The following is a 20,957-nucleotide window of genomic DNA, read 5'->3' as shown; positions in this document are numbered from 1 at the left end:
AATAGGTCAACCAAGAACCTACGGAGGTTTTTCTCACACAAAAAGAAAGCACATTACAGTTAATCACACTATAAGAACTGGTAAAAGGAGGAAAAACGATTTACAAAAGCATTTTGAGAATATCTAAACTGCCCATGTATTATTAAGGTAACGGTTAATGACTATTCAATGATATGAAATGGCTCAAATAATCAACTTTGTTTTAACCATACACCCCATATGAGAAAATGTAGGCGTATTCTGTGCAAATACACTGTATATTTAGGGGGATTTATACATTGCTTACACAAAAAGTTAATTGCTCAATATGTTTTTCTTTCTAATCACCCTGTTGCACTAGAATATATTATATACACTATATAAAAACATGCAGGGTCATATTTGCATACCACCATACAGTACATGGTTTTGCTTGTGCTTGCATTAGAGTCCTTACAATGTAAACGGCTCTTACATACTGTAGAAGCTTGAACCAAAAAGCAATTTGATCTCTTGAGATGAAAGTCCCCTTTACATTTGTTGTTGAGCAGATTGTATCTTAACTCAGCTGGATAACATTTGCAAATGGTATTAGTACAGTATACACACATGTCCGGTGTTCACATTAAAATCGAATTCCTTACCTTGCAACAGCACACTATGACTGTTCTTTTGAATCTATCAGTATATCCAGTTTAATATTACCTCTGGCTTTCAAAAAACTTGCAAACAGTGTTCACTGGATGCAACTTGTAGTTTTATCTGTATGCTAACAGTTATTTTATCTATAAGTGAGTCTCTTAAGAACTAGAAAGCATAACACGAAGACTCCAAGTTGCAGCTTGAGGCTATTGCAGTGAAATGGATTTTGTGTCTTGTTTTTAAATGCTTGAATGTAAGTGGGCTGAGATAGAGATAGAGATAGAGATATATATATATATATATATATATATATATATACACACTGCATTTAGTCTTATTTGGACCAACATTTTTTAACATCTTTTCGAAATTAGACTTCAGTGTGAAATCACCAGATTTGAGGCAAGACCACCTGATTTCTGACTCCAGCAGTTAATAGCAAATGTTGACGAGCAGATACCAAATATTCTAGTGCTGAGTATGACAAGTAAAAGCTGTGATTCAGTGGTATTCCCTTTAAGAGACAGCAGGGGAGGCTGGAAATCATGAATGAAAACAACAGACCAATGGAGTTGTGGCACTGGCACTCGGTCATCCTCATAAAGAAAGAGGAAATAAAAGAAGAATCTGAGACATTCTGAAGACACATAAGTTAAGAAGTGTGTGTGTGTGTGTGTGTTTGTGTCTTTCCTAAAGAGCACATGTTTATTCTTATGCAGCGCTTCTTTGTTCACATGATTCATGTCCACGGTTTTGTCTAACACAATGTGGTATATGCCGGATTCTAAAGGATGTCCAGTGCTGGAAAAGTCAAAATGGGGAAATAGAGTGTTTTTCACAGAATTAATACACAGAACAGTATGTAGTCGTGTCCATGTTCATTCCCCGTCAGCTATGTAGCAAACTGCTGATAAAATGCCAGCTTGACCCTCTCAATGTGGTGACACAGCTTGATGGCCGGTCCCAGCTTCAGGTCCATGCACTCCTGCACTGTTGGGAGGTTCAGCAGCAGCAGTGCCTGTCCGTCAATCTCCTATAAAAACATAAATTCATATCAGTTGCATTTTCTAAAATTAGTTTTGGCTTAAATGTCCCATGGCATGAAAATGTCACTATGAGTTTTTTTTAACATTAATATGCGTTCCCCCAGAAATGGTGATAGGTGTAAACCGAGCCCTGGGTATCCTGCTCTGCCTTTGAGAAAATGAAAGCTCAGATGGGCCGATCTGGAATCTTCTCCTTATGAGGTCATAAGGAGCAAGGTTACCTCCCCTTTCTCTGCTTTGCCCACCCAGAGAATTTAGCCCACCCATGAGAGAGAGAGAGACATCATGGCTTTCAAACGAGCAAAGTGGCAGTTGGTCAAGGACACAACCCCCTCTCTCCACATTGCCCCCCACCCCCCCCCCCCTCTCCTCCTCAATAGCTACAGACACAGAAATGGCACATCCTAAGGAAAGATCATTATGTGACTGGCTCTAGTGGCTGTAATTCTGCACAAAGGCTGAATTTCGGGAAAGAGACTTCAGATACAGTATTAGGGGACCACTAAGGTCTATATAAAAGAGACTTCAGATACAGTATTAGGGGACCACTAAGGTCTATATAAAAGCATCCAAAGAGCACCATGTCATGGGACCTTTAACTATCTAGGGCTGGTAAAGTGATGTTTTTTATTTGTGACCATGGATACAATACAAGCGTATAACGCACTTATTGCAAAAGAGTGGAGTGAGCTCTCATCCTGAGTGGCCATTAAGTCTTTCTGTAGTATTTCTTACCTGATCCAAGAAAATCCGTGCAAGAGGTGCACAGTCAGTGGTCTTGATGAAGCGAACCACATCAGTAACGCTCCACTCTAGCGGACTGGTGTCCAAACACAACTTCGGAGGAGGCTCAACCTTTGACGTCTATAAACACACAGATAGGGTGAGTCAGACAGAGACTCTAAGAGAACTCCCAGTGGAGGAAGAAAGGCTCACAGCTCATGCTGAGGAGAAGGGTATCAGACCCAAACATTTCATAAAAGAAACACTGGCTGTTTCAGTTTTGTTGATTTCCTTTAAGCTGTTTAGAGCTCAGGTCCAGTCCAAATTCAGGTCCTGGTGAAAACATCATTCAAAACTTTATTGATATGGATTAGTTTGGCAGAAAAAGGCAGTTGGATTTGCTGGAAGGGGCAGAGAGGTGGGATTGTGCATTAAATCTTTAATTTTATACTAGCAGGAAGTTTTATTTTACGCTTAGGGGTACAATAGAGTATTACTTAAAGACACACTAACTGGAAAGTAAACTATGATAAAGAAATACGAGAAAATAAATATATTAAAAAAAATATTTCAGTATTTATTGCTACCTAGCCCTTTTAAAACTCTTCATGACTTTCATTACCTTTGGTGAAGGAGGTCGGTTCTCATCATCAGAGAATGAGGGGGAGTGGGGTCTCCGGCGCCGGCGTGTGGGCCTAGGTGTCGCTGGTGGGGAGGGGGACGGCGTGGTGGGCTGAGACTTCCCAATCGATTGTTCAGAATCATCCTGGAGATCGTCCTGCAGCTCAGACCCAGAGTCACTCAGGGAGTCATCTTCATCCAGATCTTCTTCCTCTCCGCTGCCCTGTGAGCCAAAGACAAGGACAACAAACAGTCCATTAGCACACACTCTAATGTGAGGAAGAATCAAAGTTAGTGTTGGTTTAACAATGATGCAACGTATGCATCCTTTAATATATTGCTTAATGGAGAAAATATGAGTGTGTTACCTGTGGAGACCCAGCAGGGGTGTTGTCCACTGAGGCTGAGGAGCGTCTCTTCTTATGTACAAACAGCTGTTTCCTTCTCTTCCTCCTCCTCCCTCTTCTCTTCACTCCACCTTCCAGGTTGGAGTGGCCCCCAGGTGGACGGCCAACACGTTTACTCTTCTTCTTTCCATAGTAATATGCTGGTGACAAGACAACAGGCGTATTTGTGAAATGTTGCATTTGACATGTCAGAAAGATTTTAATACGCCACTGATATAGATGGAAATATATCAATCAAACTAATACTTTTGGTTGTACATTTGTATGTATTCTCTAAATGTAAAGGATTGATAAATAGGCTGTAAAAGCATATCTATGGATGATATGGGCTAAGTAACTGTAATCATTTGTCTGTTGCTATCAAATTGCATCCGTTTCTTAACCCCAACACTGCAGTGCAGCAGCAAGTAAACCTATCAACAAATCTGGGACCTTGAGCTGTCAAAATAGTTCAGCAGAAGATGAAAGAGGCCAATTCCGACACATATTTTCAGCATACCATACATTCATTAGCTGTGGATAATTATTGCAATTTCTGAATAATTTTTTCTAATTATATCCTATGCTTCACAGAATGTCTGTATTTATTAAGGGAGCATTTATGTACACGATCACTATTATGTACACGATCACTATTCATTAGAAAAGCACAAATGAAAAAAAACTAAAGGTTTCTGGAAAAGGAGAAATGAATGAGCTTTGTGTTACAATAAAAAAAGGATTGTATAAGGTTTAGAATCAAGGTCACAACTGACAAGCAAGTATAGAGGTTTCTAATTAGAGGTTGTGTTCATCATCTGCTTTGATAAGAAAGCAGCCAGCCCAGATCATCGGATTAATCATTTGAAGTCTCTTCTAGTTCTGTAAACCACCTACTGTATTTGGTCTTTGTGAGGACGGAGCAGTTCTCCGAGCAGCGCTCCAGAACCATGCAAGGTCCAAACAGGTTCGGGCAGCACTCTAGCTTGATGCAGGTCTTCCTGCAGAAGTCTGCCACACGGTCTGCAGTGCGGACTATTTCCACAGTGGCCCGGTAACTCTTTCCCTTGTATCTGATATCAAAAGAAAAGCAAGCTTAATAAATAGTGATACATCTTTCTTATTTCCACACAGTATTAGGTTGGAAAAGAAAAAAAAAAAGATATAGAAAACAATAGATTCTTTGCACTTACTTAAGCTCCTATTATGTTCATGTTTGATCTAACAAGGTTGCTACGGCCTGCAAGTTCTCTTAAAAGTAACTCAGATGCTGTCGGCTAAATCATTGCTTTAATGAAGTATCAGGAGCTTGTGCTTGTTCTGGCGTGCAGTTTTTTTATTTCCATTTGTGCATTTAAGTACGTGTTTAATCCAGCATGTGTCCTAAAATAGGCCGTCTGTGAACACTCCTACTGTACTATTCCTGCAGGTTTTCTACAGGGCAGAGTATTTTGAGCTGAGGATTAAATGGTGCGTCCCCTTACTTGGCTTTAAGCGTCTCTCCATGGCCTTGCCAGCGGCTCTCCTGGTCCAGCTGCAGCTCTCTCAGCACACGACTGGGCTTGTATGCCGAGTTTATCAGCAAAGTCAATACCTGGATACAAGAAAAAAGAATAAGAAAGAAGAAGAAAAGAAACAAGAATCGCTAAACACTGGTTATCTGCAGGTAGGAGGGTTATGTCTTTTATTCTTTAATGGGTGCTATGATTAGCATTTCAAAATCAAACAATTACAATATTAATTTTGAGACTTTCATTACCATTACCGTGTGATTTTCAATGCAACTGAAACTAAATCTATCTGTGATTCTCGCAATATCACATGGTAGAATGAAAGAAAATTAATTTACTGAGAAGGGGGGGAGGAGCACAAGTAGAAACTTCCTCTTTCTGTCAAATGGCAGTAGGCTTTCTGGGAAATGTGCTTTCAACACCATGGTGTGAGATGGAGGATATCAGTCGTCTCCAACATGATTTCATTTGTTTCGAGTAAAACATTACTCGAAATGGAATATTAAATGTCTGTACACAAATAATAGTGGCAGATCCAGCAAAGGAAATTGCCATCCAATGGAGTCACGCCGCCAGCGTAGCTATAAAAAAGCTGAATACATCACAATCAACCTCTAAATATTATACAAGGATTAAGGAATGACACCCGTTTTTTGGGTTATTCTTACAGTAAACAGCTGGACTAGCCTCTCTCACCTCTTTGAGCACAAGGACACAGTTTCCAGGGCCAATGAACTGAGGAAGCTCTGCAATGCGTCCCTTGTTAAGGTAAGGCCCAGAGAAACAGCGGTGGTTGAAGTAGATCTTGGGACAGCAGTATTTCCCATTCCCCTGCCCTGCACGTGGACACAACATGATATACAAATGATGAAACAACCACAGGCAGTCAGTAGACGGGACACATCACAGTTTGGAATCCTTCAATGGGACCTGAGACATACCACTCACCTGTCTCTGACTGGTTGGCCATCTGCTGCTTGACAGCGTCAGGTGACGATGACTTAGGTGGAATTCGGCTGTAAAGTGATTATTTTGAGTCAGAAGTTGAAAGGCCATGGTACTCGATCCATTCAATTTAATTCAATTAAATTTTATTCATAGTGTTAATTCATAACATGAGTTATCTCAGGACACTTTACAGATATAGAAAGTCACCCTATCCAAAAAGTATTAAAAACACTGCTATTCAGTTGTGCTACGTTTGTGCTTTAAAAAAATATTGTGCTGTTAAGGGTTTTAAGTACAGTAATTCAACTTTACATTTTCTGGCCAGTGACATCACCCAGCCCCCCGTCACCCAGCCCCCCATTAATGTCCAAATCTCCCCAAAATGGTCTCAATCGTTTGTGCTGATTTGTGCCATTAAAAGAAACATTTGTGCTACTTTGGTTTTTACATTATCAGACTTTATTTGTTACACAGCTACTATTTGTGCTGCAAAGGCTTCTGACACCAGCCATCACTCCCATGAACGGGACATTCTAAAACGCTTAATGTGAAAAAGCTTCGATTGATCGTTGTTTAGGTACATTAAACCACGTAAGCTTTTTCACGTTAAGCTTTTTCCTTACAATAGCTGTAATGTAGCAGAAACACTTAATGTCAGATAACGCCCATAATAATTGGACTTTGGGTTCAATCTTTTGACAGTTTTCAGTGGTTATGAGGAGCAATATGAGAGAGAAATTTCGTGATGATTGATTGTTGTTTAGGTACATTAAACAATATTCAGCTTTTTCATGTTAGGACTTAAGTAAAGCCCATGATAACCGTAGAGAGTCAACCCACAGCCGCTCGGCTGCCCTGCTGAAAATGTGAAGCAGAAACGCTTAATGTCAGATAATGTCCATAATAATTGGACTTTGGGTTCGATTTTTTGACAGTTTTCAGTGGTTATGATGAGCAATATGAGAGAGAAATTTGGTAATCATTGATCATTGTTTAGGTATATTAAACCACGTTAAGCTTTTTCCTCGCCATAGGCGCCAATGAAGAAGAAAACATTAACGTGAGATAACTTCTAATCCAACTAATCGTTGGATTTTGCTTTAGTTTTTTGACAGGCTTAAGTGTACATGACAATATATGGTGTAGAAATATATTGGGTTTAGAATAAGAATGTCCTGTAGCCTGTGATGGCCTCGCTGTCTCCTCCGGTCTGGCATGTGTAAGATAAGACGGGTTCAAATTTAGTGGAGCAAAAGTGCTCCTCATTTGTTTAATAAACAATTGGAACAGAATGCACCTAATAAAATCTCTTAAAGGAACAAACAATCTCTAGCGCGCAACTTCTCTATCTTCTCGGAGACAGAAAGTCTGAGTGATATCCAACCAATTGGCGGCCCACACGCAATGGCGGAAGGAGGAACCTGAAGATGAATAAAAGAATAGGGAAAAGGAAGGTCCGGGGTCAGACCCGGAAAGACTTTGTTGGTGGTTAGGAAGAGAAAGTCTTGAAGGAGCGGCTGATCCATATGCATATGAAAGATATGTTTGCAATATAATTTTACTAAAGATTGTTATGGTTTAACTGAACGAATCCTGAAGATTCATTTCTTGGTCTGCCTTTCAACGAACACGATAAGTAAAGGGGAAACTTTGAGAAGTGACCGGTGGTTCTTAAAAGACTCTGGCTTTTTGAGCCAGAGTAGAATCGGTCGCATTTTTTTCCTACAATGGCCATGAGAAATTTGTAGATGATTGATTGTTGTTTAGGTACATTAAACCATGTTAAGCTTTTTCACATTAAGCGTTTTAGAATGTACCGTAAAAACGTGGCTCAAATGTTTCTTTTAATGGCACAAATCAGCACAAACGTAGCACAAACGATTGAGACCATTTTGGGGAAATTTGGACATTAATGGGGGGCTGGGTGACGTCACTGACCAGAAAATGTAAAGTTTAATTATTTAAAACCCTTAACAGCACAAACGAATAGCAGTGTTTTTAATAATTTTTGGATGACATGGGGGGCTAGCTTCACGCAGGTGAGTAAGTCTAGACCATACTCTATTATTTACAACGACCCAAAAAAACAATAAACCAGTCAACACCACTACCCTTCCTCTTTTACTCACTGTTTCTCAGGCTGTACCACAGCAATCTTCCTCTCCTTTTCAACTGAAAAACAAGGACAGGCTAATGTATTCTCAGTCACACTATAACATTATACCACTTATTTGGAGGTCAGGTTAAAAAACTGATAGCATTATGTTTGTAACAGCATTGGTAACAGTCTCGTTACGGCAGATGTGTGAAGATCATGAGAGTCCACTATGATGATTACTATGATGTTGTATACCTGAGGGTTTGATGGGGTAGACGAGTGGATAGCCGTTTGTCTCACACCAGCTGACAGGGAAGATGTCGAGGGAGTCCACATGAACTATCAGCTCTGGCATGGGCTGCTTGAGTCCTGTACAAACATACACACACAGCTGTCAGACAATCACTGACAGTGAACAGCAATAAAGATATCACAGACTACATCTTACCCTGGCGTGGATGCCAAATTCAGCTAGAGCCACTGGAAATGACAAACTTTACTTGTACTTACACCTCCATATTATGTTGTGTTTTCAAAAGAAATGTAACTTGATTTGAGCTATAATATATACATTTATAATCAAACAAATGTCACACAATAGTAAAACTTACTTTTAGGTTCTCCATCTACTTGTTTGCATGAATGCAAGTATACGTACACACATATTACATATCATATCACATATCTTTTCATGGTGCAAAGACAACACACACTCATTTTATAATAAAAGAAAGTTGTATCTGCAGTGTATCAACATACATAATATTGAGAAGTTGTGTCTGAAGTGCGGAACACCAACTTCTGCTTCTCTAGGAGATTGTATAATCTCAGATGCTGTGATCTAGTGTATGAATTGGTGTAAAATACTACAATATATGTCTCTCACATTACTGCGTTCTCCATGCAAAATGCATAGGTAGCTACTCAACTAGGGAGCCAGGAATTCTGATTAGATCCACATAGGTTAATGCTCTACATGATATGTAGCTGTGGGACTGCACAAAAATTAAACATGTTAAAGTGGCCATATTATGCTCATTTTCAGGGTCATAATTGTATTTTGAGGTTGTACCAGAATAGGTTTACATGGTTTAATTTTCAAAAAACACCGTATTTTTGTTGTACTGCACATTGCTGCAGATCCTCTTTTCACCCTGTGTTCAGGTCTCTGTTTTAGCTACAGAGTGAGGCATCACACTTCTATCCCATCTTTGTTGGGAGGCGCACAGGTAAGGATCACATCATTTAGCTGTTTGTTTCTACAACTTCAGTTAGCACAAGGCAGGATTAGCTGGGAGACTTCTTCTAAACGAGGGCGCACTTCCAACTTTCCGTGGAATACCTGCAGAACAGGGACATGTAAGTAGTTCTTTTGTAGATTATGGTGAACTAGTGTGTGCTGTAGCAGTGTTTTGCCATTCAGAACGAGCTAGCATGCTAGCGCTAGCGTGCTACGGTTAGTCACCTCGTTTCGGGTAGTGATGTAGAAAGCCATGCAGATTTTGAACAGCTCACCCGGAGACTGAAGACAGGACACATTCAGAAACCATATCTCACTCAAAACAGCATGTTTGTATGAGTGTGGAAGCACCCGAGACACAAAATAACACCCCAAATCCCAGATTCATAATATGGGCACTTTAATGTTCTACTTTCATCCTTACACATTCTTTCAGTACCCCGTCTCACCTTCCAGGCTGAGCCAAATGTATTGCCCTTTGACCCTGGTGACAGTTGCCACATGAATGTTCTCAGGTGACAGCAGGTTAACAGCCTCCAGTTTCATGGCCTCTTTGAAGCTGTGGTCACACTGCTCCTGGCAGGTAAACAGAGAGGGGAAAAAAGTATTTGAGAGGGTTATGCTAGGCTAGACTATTATGCTGTCTGTCAAATCGGTAAAATCTAATATCCTACATTCTGTTATATTCTGACTGCGTGGGAAAGTAAAATATAAAATCTATTTCCTCCAAAGTACAATAGTTACAGGGTTGCAAAAGGAACTGACGATACTTTCACTTGTCTACTGTAAAGTACTGTAGCATTGATTTGAGCAGTGTTCAACCTCCGTTCCCTAAGAGACTCTTTCTTCACCAAACCCATCCAGGTGACAAGCAGTTTACACAAGAAATGGGCACGAGATACAGTAGGTATCACACTTTACAGGCTGCCAATAGTACAATGCTTTCAGAGGAATACTGTCAGTTTCAGTCTTTTTTTTTTTAACCACATACAAAACGGAACTAAAGAGCTTATTTTGTTTCAATCAAAAAAAGATCTCTTCAATAGCCTGAATTGCTGCTTGAATAGTACAACCCAACTAATAAGAAGGAGGATTTAGCTCTAACAGCTTGCTAGTGGTGATTTAAACTGTAATCATTCATGCAGGCGCACTGCATGATAGCACAGATGTCACATGACGCCTTCATATCACAGCAATATAGTAATAGTAACCTACAATTCCCCATTTAAAAAGGTCATTTGGACAATGACCAATGGGAGGACAAAATGCGCTAGGAGCCGATTAATAGCTCATCTCAGACTCTTTCACTGAACGACCAATGTTACAAGTCGGACCAGCATCTGGTGGTGGGTTTGTACACGAGTCGTTGGACATGACGCAGCCTTTTACACTGAAGCCTGACCAGTGTGATTTTGGTGTAAAAAGGGGTAAAAACGGAGGTTGACTTACAGTTGGGAAGCAATGTTGAGGAGCTGCCTCAGCCTCGCACTGTTTCAGGTAATCCGCCCAGTCAAAGTCTGGACCCTGGTATCCTGTACATGATAAAATGAAGAAAGCAGGGAGAAAGAATGGACAGAAAGAAAGAAGCAAGGGCAGATAAAGGAAACAAATAAAGAAATGGAGAGAGAAAGAAAGCATGAGTGATCGAATCAATGCCATTCCTAATTGTCTGATATTACCAATAACCAATTAAGTGAGTGGTTATAAAAAAGGAACAACATTTGACAGCACAGACCTGGTGGGGGGCTGAGAGAGATTCCGTTTTTGAGGCTCCACTGAGTAGGGAAGATTCCTGGACTGTCTCTGTGACACAGAAAGGACCTCCCAGCACCCTCCTCAATACCACAAAGGTCGTCCATCTTCACAAGGAAGTACTGCTCGTTGAACACCTGAAAAGAAGAGGAGGTCATTTTAGGACACTTCCAAACATTTTTCATTTACAGCTGTAAAGTTTTTTTCCCACTGAGTCACACTAAAGACTGTATCAAGCTAAGGAGATCTACTGGATTGTACGATTAACTAGTTCAAAAAGATGTAGTTTCAGCCATCTTTGTGGTCTTTTTAAGACTCTGGGGTGATCATTAGCATTTTAGCCAGTACAGACAGTGTGGTAATGAAGATAGAAAGCATAAACAAGTTCAACTAATGCCAATAAAACAGCAAACAAGAAAAACATTGCAACATAGGAGAGACAGATTTGATAGGAAAGTCTTGTTACCTTGGTCACAGTGGCAGGCCTGATGGAAATAGGAGCACCAGGGTCAACAGCCTCCAGTTTCATTCCTTCCTTGAAACAATGAGCAGCAATGGCAGGCTGATCCTGAGAGAGACAATACACAGACAAACACACATGCAGATTCACTTTCAAAAAGCTCAGCTCTTAGTTAGTTAGTCTAAGTTTCAGTATAGAGAACTTCACAACTATTTTCTTAGTGAATAATTATCAAATCTTAACTGGCGGATCAGCAGTAAGCAGTGATAGGGCTGGGTACCGAATGTTGATACTTTTATGGCATTTCGGTGCCAAATTTCGGTTCCAAAGCGCAAGCAATCTGTCCTTTCTGCATATTGACACAGAGCGGAGCTCCGACCCACACACACACACACACACACAGTCTGCAGTTTTGTTGAAGTCACAGAGAGTCACGGTTGGTTTCAAGTGTAGTTACAGTTTTTCAAAACTTCACGCAGACAGCGGTTGATATTAATGGCGAGCCGAAAGCGGTCGCGGTGCTGTTGACGTTACACTTCCTCTTACTAGACAAGCAGACACAACGGTGGTTTCTCTGCCCTGATGACTGACTGACAGGCTGAGCTTGCAAGGCAAGGCACTTGTAATAATGTTACTCTGAGTGAGCAGTTTTACCAGAATTTTTTAATTTTGATAACTGTTTTGATTCACAATTAAGGTGGAAAATAAAAGCTTTGTGTTTAATGTGTTTTTGTTGATGTTGAAATGGATTTTAAAATATATGGTATCAAAAAAAAGTATTGTAGGAACCGGCATCGAAACTGAGGTATCGAAATTGGCACCGGATCGAAAGATTTGGAACGATAACCAGACCTAAGCAGTGATATTTTTGGGCCAGTAAGACCAAATAAGAGCACGGTTGGCAGTACCTTACTGAACTCTGTAGTCAGTGCTTCATCCTGGGGCAGGTCACTGATCCTCTGTCTCACCTCCTCCCACTCTCCCTCTGTCCGCAGGGCCAACAGGTCTGAAACACACAAATACACACAGATCAGCTGCTGAAGAACTTAACCTGACTTCCTGATGACTAGGGTATAATTTGATTATCAAGAGATATTTAATAAAAAAGGCAAAACATACATCTGATTGGATTTTACACTGTGCACTCTCTTGGAACGTTTATAACTGAAGCTATGTGAGTTGCTTTTTCTTTGTTCTGGACCTCCAATTAGGTCGCCACAATTAAATAAACAAGCAAACAAAAAACAGTGTTGTCCTCCACATTTTTGCAACCACAAAAGACATTACATTTTTATCACGTGGCACTACAGTAGGTTTTAGAAGGCCTTATAAACATGATGAGGATGAACTTCGGTTGGTACCTTGTATTACATATTTAAAGAAAGCATTATATCTCCCCTATTCTTTTATGAAACATGAAATACCAGTAATACAAAAGACTATGATTACTTTTAACACAATAACACAATTTTAGCAATAAAAGCCTGGCATTGCATATCAGTAAGACTTTACCAAAAGGTAGATCAGCTGTGTCAGGAAAGATATATAGCCTTCTGGGCTCTTATATCTTGCATAATAAACTTTATTTACTTGAAGAGCATTAGCAGATCGTGGTCCTGAAAACAATGCGATATCTCACCCTGCATGGGAAATCAGTTTCAAGATCTACTGTCTGATACCATCACATTATGAATATTGGTGCTTTGTATTTCAGCACTATGCACTTGTGAAAGTATTTTGAAAAGGTTATTATAACTCACAAAATTATTAGTAGTAATCTGATGTATTGATTCTTTAGAAATGACTATTGACCTATGTAATAGGTAATCATAGTACTGTATAATTGCACATGCATCCAGACAGTCCATAATTGCCATTCTTCTTGTGTCCTTCAATCAGAAACTATTACTCATGCTATCTAGACATCCTTTTTTCCTTTTGTTTCTAAATATAAAATCTGACCCGTGCCACTGCCACTGACCCAAGGGAGGCCTGAGGGTGCAGCCATGCTCTTTGGCCCAGCCAGGTGGGTGGAGGCGTGGGTGGAGGTAAAAGAGCCAAAGGGTTGCAGGCGTGTCTGGGAGGCCCTCGGTGCCTACCAGGCGCAGCTTCAGCCTTCCTCCGACGTTCTCCTCCACCTCAGCAGCCCAGGCAAGCCCCAGGTCAACACTGTCCTGGAGCTCCACGTAGCAGCCTGCACACAGGAGCTCCACTGGGTCTCTACCACGCTGGGGCTGTGGGGTAGTAAATGAGAAGCTGATAGCACACACACTTACACAAACACAAATGAACACACGCCTAGGCAAGGCGAGGAATTTGTATTGGGAGAGAATGCACTACATGACTAAGTGACAAAACTGAGGCACAGTCACTGAAAGCTAACTAATGGCTCTAAAGAATTTCACAGGCTGTTCCTACAGCCATTTTGCTTTCAGCAGCACAACCTTGGTGCTGTAAACAAAAGCTCACAGCCTTGCTTTTTGTAGACTTGGGACTTGACGCAGGGAACGCATGCAGGACTTCATAATAGCTACAAAATCGTATTCAATTCAGCTTCACATTTATTCCAATGGGGATTTTGAGTATGACGTTTTAGCCATTTCAAAGTGGGCATAACAAACATACCAACTGTTTGGAGATTTATATCTACAATATAAACTAGCAAACAACAGTAAAACAAAACATAACAGTGTGTGTGTGTGTGTGTGTATGTGTGTGTGTGTGCCAAGACTACAGAGTCACACGTATAAACTGTCAACTTGGTGATTTTCTATGTCGGTTGTATTTACTGGACTTGCCACGCCACTTGAACAGTAAAGGTGAAAGTCTGAATGTATTATATATTACGTATGTATGAATTCATTATATTATCATGTGTTTTTAAAGTCGTCAGATTAATGAAGTCAGTACTGATAGAGGTGATTGTTATTGGCACAGACAGAGACTTGAGAGAAATACGAAAGCTAACATGCAGTTTCTAAGAAGGACAGCTGCTCCTTTCCCCTGCCTTACCAATTCCAGCAGGTTGGCAGGCGCGCTGCACTCCTCAGCCAGGGCCTTTTCCAACAGAGCCTCCCAGTCCTGGTGCTTCTCACGCACACCTGAGGTGGATCATACACATGCAGTCTGTTTATTGTATAAACCAAACAAGCAGGTGGACTCAGGATCACACATACACTCCTCTGCCTGGTCTCTCTTAGTCACCCTGAATCCCAGCATCAGCCATAAATTAAGAATAAACACAATCATTAATTCAAAGACAACAGAATATTACATCTAATACGACTTTTTCATCATACTGTGAACAACTCTCACCATAAGTTACTCCTTGCTATGCTGAACAAAAGTGTAATTACTTAGTTCCACCATTAAAATAGCATTTTGACATGTACACAGTACAAAAAACGGTTTGCTCTCTCCACTGCTCACCTTTCCCTAAAGCACTCGCATAAAAACTAAAAAAGAAGGAAAATAAATCATAAAGTGGGCGGACTAAAGTTACACTAAATATGGAAAAACTTAGCATTTCCAATTTATCATTGTACATACATTTTTTATACAAAATGAAATGATTATTTGACACCTGCAGACAACTTTTCATGGCTGATGGGTGTTAATCTTCTGCACATCAGTCATGTTTTATATGATCACTCAGCTCTACAGGAAAGACAGACACCATGCAAATTTTTGAGTGGCCATAGGTAGATTACTACTTTTGCTACACCTCTCAAAACAACAACAAACATAACACCAGCCATGCCTCACCCTCGGGGGCCCTCATTGTCTTCCCATGCTGGCGGCTCCAGCCCAGCGGGTGGAGGTCTGCCGTCATTAGGTCACACCAGAAGTCGGCACGCCGGTCATCCTGGTAGCCCTCGTAGCGTAGCAGCAGCAGCTGGCCACATGTGGTGATGATGTTGGCCACCCAGTATGGACTGCCGGCCTCTGAGCGCACACACACCTCCAGCTTCATGCCTGGAGTCAGTCCTGTCTGCAGGCCCTGGTCCACCTGACACAAGGACGGAGATACATCGAATCATTATCTTGATTGGCCCCCTCGCAGTTAAACCACAATTTGTGTTTGGCAGCTGGTTACACAAAAAACAACCTACAAATGTGCACAAAGAAAAGAAAAGGTGACTTTTATTCTATGCTGCCAATGGCTTTTATTTCAATTACACCTACCTGCCAGCATACAGCTAAGTATTATGTGTTAAAACTGCTATTTATAGAAGCTCTGTTACTACTGGTGATGCTACAGTGACTTCTGTGTCCCTGCTGTTGATTGCTTTATGACTGGATGCTTCTACAGCTGTTTCTAGGGGCTTTACTGGCGGACACATTCCATACATGTGAGTCATGCTTTCAGATTTAATACATAGTTTAAAACTAACTTGCGGTTCCTTGAGAACTTTACACAGATGTTTAGTAACTGATTAATAGCTGGCACAAGCTTATCCTGTGATGTGTGTTAGCTGTGAAGGTTGTCAGCACCCACATGTTTGAAGGCCTGATGGGGCACGGACACGGCTCCATTCTCCTCCAGGTATTCATCCCAGTTAAAGTCAGACGCATCCTGAGCAGAGTCTCTGTCTGTAACACACACACAGCACATTTCTCTTTTCCAACCATCTTTTTTGAAGATATTATCTTACTCATTTCACACAGCTGTTAACAGTGTAGTTCTTACCAGACTCCTGACTCATGCTGGTGCCCTCTCAAGGCCGAGACTAGGAGCTCTGAGAAGGAAAACAGGAGAAGGATAATTATCCAGCGAATGAGCACTGGTCCAAAGCTCTGGAGACAGAAAAAAACAAACAAACACAGAATTGCAGCAATCGCAGTCATCTGCAGCACACTATGCTGTGACTATGCTTAATCAAATCACTATCCACAGATCTCAACATCACTAAATAATCTGTGAACTCGCTTCTGTTTTCAACAACTATAAGATTAATGAGACAGGTGATACCCATGGATTGCAACAGCCCGCTCAGCGATTCACAAGCCAAACTGTATCAGCAAAAAGTCACAAAAAAAGAGCTCAAAACAGAGATCAAGACTTACTCCAGCTGGCTACCATATTTACAACACACTGCCTAAAACACACGACATTAATCAGCATAATGTGTCAGCCAACAACTACAGAAAACATTTTAAACAGCCATTAACTAGCAGGCAGAGCAACCTGCAACAATAAATCAAGTCAAGAAAGACACAATTCAACAGACGTGATTTACAAACCCTGCTTCAATGCCAAAATTTAATTAATTTGGAGAAGTTGTGAATAAAATCCCAAACTTAACATGCTGCACCTTTGTCATTCATTAGGCAGGCACAAGCTACAACCTAAGTAACGCGGCAGATGGTACGTAACCGCCGGGAAATATATTAAACTATGCTAATCTTATCCAGCGCCACTTCTACTTGTGAAACTCATTTGGGCTCATCTTTTTTAAAACAGCAATTGTATACCTTTTCCTGCCCCGATGTGAAGATTTCAAACAGTGCCTTGACATGAATGCGGACACACACATCAAGCTTTGACTCATCAAACTGACACACAACGTTGTGAAAAGCAGATGAAATAAGTTAATACAACAAGAGAGGTGGCATGAATGAGAAAGGAGGGAGCGCTGGGCGAGGATAGCTGCTCTGTCCCGGCAGCTCCATTCAGCCGGCCTGTCAGGCCTGTCTTTGTCATGTCTGACGTCTCTATTAAAACTAGGGCCGCAATCAGAAACCACCCCCTCCCCACGACCGGACTGCCACTGCGACCCCCGTGCTCCACCGGGATCAGCGCCACCTTTCACCCGCGACCCTGCCCCAGACTCCCTCTGTCTTTCTCCCCCTCCCTCTGACAAACACACCAGAGGGCCTTATTGTCCCTGGGGGTCACACTCCTGACATAAGAGTGGGGAAAAAAAAGAGCAGTGGAGAGGAGACAGGAGAAGGAATACATGCCTAAAAAGTTAAGAAGCTTAGAGGAGAGTGACTAGGCAAGGTGTGATTTTTGTTTTCTTGTATTTTGGTTTTGTTTTCCTCGAGACCGCAGAGGGTGAGGGTTTTGGTTCCTGTTCAATTGTATTTGTTTGTTCTGTATGTTGTGTGTTCAAAAATATAAAAAATAATAAAAAATGCTGCATCGATAATCGGCCAGGCCATAATGGATTATTTCTGTTTACATATTCTGGTATGTTTTGCACATTGAGGAAGTGCCATGTGCTCAGTGCTGTATAGTTTTATGTATCCAGTTTATTTAGTATTAGAGCACTGCAGAATGTTTTGTTTTTGAAGCTTGAAAAGCTATGAATTAGCCTAAATATCATATATGGCTTTAATAGTAAAAATGTATTTGACGCATCGTGATGCATCAAGATATCGAATCGAATTGAATCGTTGACATGATAATCGTATGTCAGTGAAGATTCACACCTCTAATGTCTATCATGGGCAGCATCCTCGCTCTGACATCTTTCCATTTAATGCATGTTTATAGGTCCTGTTTGAATGTGTGTTTATTTTGGTTCTGTGTGTGTGTGTGTAATGTCTATAATAAAGTATGTCTTCTTCTAACTACAAACTCCTGGGACCTTCCTCTACAATTGATTTCATGGCTTTTTTTTTTTTTTTTTGCTTTTTTTTTTAAACAAAGGTGAACATTTTTTTAAGCAGTTTAAACAACATGCAACTGAATCAGTCATTCTCAAAAGAATTGAATTGCATCTGTATACACAGTTTCAGAGGTATATTGATTACAACACCTCTGAGAACTATCACTTTCAAAAACGAGCTTTCGATATAAACTTGCTCGGCTGCCTTAGCTGTAGGTTTCTGCAGCACTTAACTTTATAGAACAGCACAACCTTGGCTTGTACGTGCAAACAGGAAGAAAAGCAACTTCCCCTGTTTCATATACAGCAAGTGGTCTGTGTAGACAACAGCTAGCAGCAGTCTGCCTCAATCTTTTTTTGCACCACCCACCAAGACTCTGACTGAACCTGAAAAAGAAAGGGCCAAATGTGCGCACACACACACACACACACACACACACACACACACACACACACACACACACACACACACACACACACACACACACACACACACACACACACACACACACACACACACACACACTCCTCTTTACAAGCACTTACTGAATCATATTCTAATCAGCACTTGCAACTAAACATTTCTAAACCAGTCTTCCTAAACCTCGGAGGTCCCTGGGCTGTAAATGCAATGTGACAAAATACATTTGATAAAAGGAAATTAGCTGCTGAAAAATGTCCCCCAACACTATTTAATGGCATCGGCTGATCACCAGTATGACTGAGATTATAGGCAGTAATGTAGCAGAAAATTAGTATGCCCTCCTGTTGGTGTCCATAGTCAATAACATAAACAAAACCTATTTTCAAAAGAGAACTTCATTGTGTTCTAATTGTGTTATGAAATTGCATCACTCACTCTCTCTCTCTCTCTCTCTCTCTCTCCCCCCTGTAGTGCTAGTGAGCAGTGCAGTTAGTTTTGGTTTTATTGTGCCAGGTTTTGACATTATCAGTCTCTGAAATGTCTGCCCTAATAAAATGGAAGGGACAGGAATTTTGTTCGTGGTGCTCAACACACTGAAAAGTTAGATTTTAAAATTCAACGGCAGCATCTCTTTCCAGAAACTCTGTCCACCAAACTCTAAATAATTAACACTGAGCAGAAGGTAGTTGCAATGGAAACTGTTTACAATGAAGTCTGTGAAATAACTAGCTGTCAATACTGTGAGCACCACAAATAAAAATTCAGCTCACCCCCTCTTTTGTATTGGGAGGGTAGCAGAAATCTCAGACTGAAGACATGGCACCATAAAACCAAACCATCTGGCGGATGATGGCTCAATAGTACTACAGTGAAGTAAAACATATGGGGCTTTTTTGTAATCTAGGTGAAATGACCCTTTAAAAAGGCTGGTAAATAAAGTTGATGCAGGTTTACACACCATGCGCACTCCTGATTATAGGTGTGATAAAATGGAGAACCAGATCATTGTGCTGCCCAGTGTAGGTTCCTATCAGGTAGCTATGATGACTTGACACCCGCCAATGCTTTTTAAATTACTTTAAATACCCCAAACGTCGTTAATATGAACGCTGTGGTTGCCAACAAAGGGTTGCTCTGAAGACGAACCAATACGAGCTGGCCTGCTCAGTGGATGGTAATCCACGAGCTATGTCAAACTGAAACTGACCTCGAAATCTGCCAACTGGCCGACCTGCTATAACTTCACACCAAATAGGATGCTGAAATGAAGAAGCCACATTAGCTCAACACACTACGTATAAATAACAAAGCGGTTCCATTCAGTTACAATCATGCTGCTCGTTGCGTAGCGGCACGTCAACCGGAGCAGCGATGCCAGCGGATCACTCAAGTTGCACAATAGGGAAGTTATAAGCGCCAGAAGAAAAAATAGGTTGCCGTAAGTCAACGTGGATTAGATGACAACCCTCATCAGCTGTTAAAACCAGAATGAACGAAATAGCATTCATAACACATGAGTTTATTTAGCTGCTTTGGTGAGAGCTAACGTTCCATTGAAACGCAAATCGGCTGGGATCGTACAACCGTCATTATGTAAGGCTTCAACATTATAAATATACGGAGTTATTCAAGGGCAAATCACTGGACATTTCCACACAATCCTTGAATTGAAACTAGCTTAATATTGCACTAGTACGGACTAACCGCAGCGTTCAGAAACAGAGATGAGCCATTAACGCAATGGCTTTGCAAAGAGAGACTAACGTTACACTACAGCACCAACGGTCTAACTTTCACACCGAGGAGAACATATGGCTATCCTACCGATTGAGAGAATTATGAAATTGCTCTCTAATAAACAAACACGCGGTCCTAAATGTATAATGACCGTGTGGGACTCATTGGACACATGGTACCACCGCCTGTGTCCGAGTCAAGTTACTGAACGTCACAGCTTGAGCAATAAGAGCAGGCTGACGAGCAATAAGGGCGCTTACACTCGACCGAACCCGACTCATCTTTTTGAGAGACGGGAAAAAAGACGAATGCGCCACCCCAATACAAAACACCGTCAGGAATTTGTAACTAACAACACAGAGTACGTGAATATTTAGTCGCAAAATTCGCCCCTTACCGCTAAGTAGTTTTTCCAAGTCGGTTTTTAGATGCAGTTCCTCTCCGCCTGCTCGCTCGCAGCAATGACAAACTAACGCGAATAAAAACCGAGAGCCCCGGTTACACGTTTCAAAATAAAATGGTCGTAAGAGCGGAAGTTACAACCGCCGCTCGTGCTACAGTGATTCTTTTTGTGTTGAGGATCAAATCGCGATACTTCCGGCGTCGCTGTGGCAGCGTCTCGCTATCTTGACGCAGTTCTCGTTCGTTCACGACCTCATTCCAATATGGCACAAATGGCCACTGCGCATGTTCTGCCGCCTATATGCCTCTGAGCCCGGCAACATCCATCTTCACACACACAATAAAACATCACACAATCAGAACCAAGACCAAAA

The 20,957-nt window shown here is 41.2% G+C and overlaps 1 protein-coding gene across 2 annotated transcripts; it reads right to left on the bottom strand.

Annotated features, from left to right (window-relative positions):
• Positions 1-926: 926 nt before the first annotated feature.
• Positions 927-20,651, bottom strand: sfmbt1 (Scm like with four mbt domains 1). Of its 2 annotated transcripts, none has more exons than XM_028575899.1 (21): positions 20,579-20,651; positions 16,097-16,145; positions 15,905-15,999; positions 15,172-15,415; positions 14,419-14,507; positions 13,388-13,640; positions 12,315-12,412; positions 11,413-11,514; positions 10,930-11,083; positions 10,644-10,726; positions 9,644-9,770; positions 8,210-8,323; positions 7,986-8,028; positions 5,857-5,924; positions 5,605-5,744; positions 4,882-4,991; positions 4,295-4,470; positions 3,380-3,558; positions 3,013-3,234; positions 2,403-2,531; positions 927-1,654 (listed from the first exon to the last, which is right to left on the bottom strand). In XM_028575899.1, the coding sequence occupies exons 2-21, from the start codon at positions 16,110-16,112 to the stop codon at positions 1,514-1,516; spliced, it is 2,583 nt and encodes an 860-aa protein (XP_028431700.1). In that variant the 5' UTR covers positions 16,113-16,145; positions 20,579-20,651; the 3' UTR covers positions 927-1,513. The 2 variants fall into 2 exon arrangements, with proteins under 2 accessions (XP_028431700.1, XP_028431702.1); XM_028575901.1 differs by having other exon boundaries at positions 16,097-16,203; positions 20,579-20,645.
• Positions 20,652-20,957: the final 306 nt, after the last annotated feature.

The sequence above is a fragment of the Perca flavescens genome, chromosome 4 (assembly GCF_004354835.1).
Source record: "Perca flavescens isolate YP-PL-M2 chromosome 4, PFLA_1.0, whole genome shotgun sequence".
NCBI classification, from domain to species: Eukaryota; Metazoa; Chordata; class Actinopteri; order Perciformes; family Percidae; genus Perca; species Perca flavescens.
The sequence above is the reverse complement of the archived record's forward strand: the minus strand, read 5'-3'. Positions and strand labels throughout refer to the sequence as shown.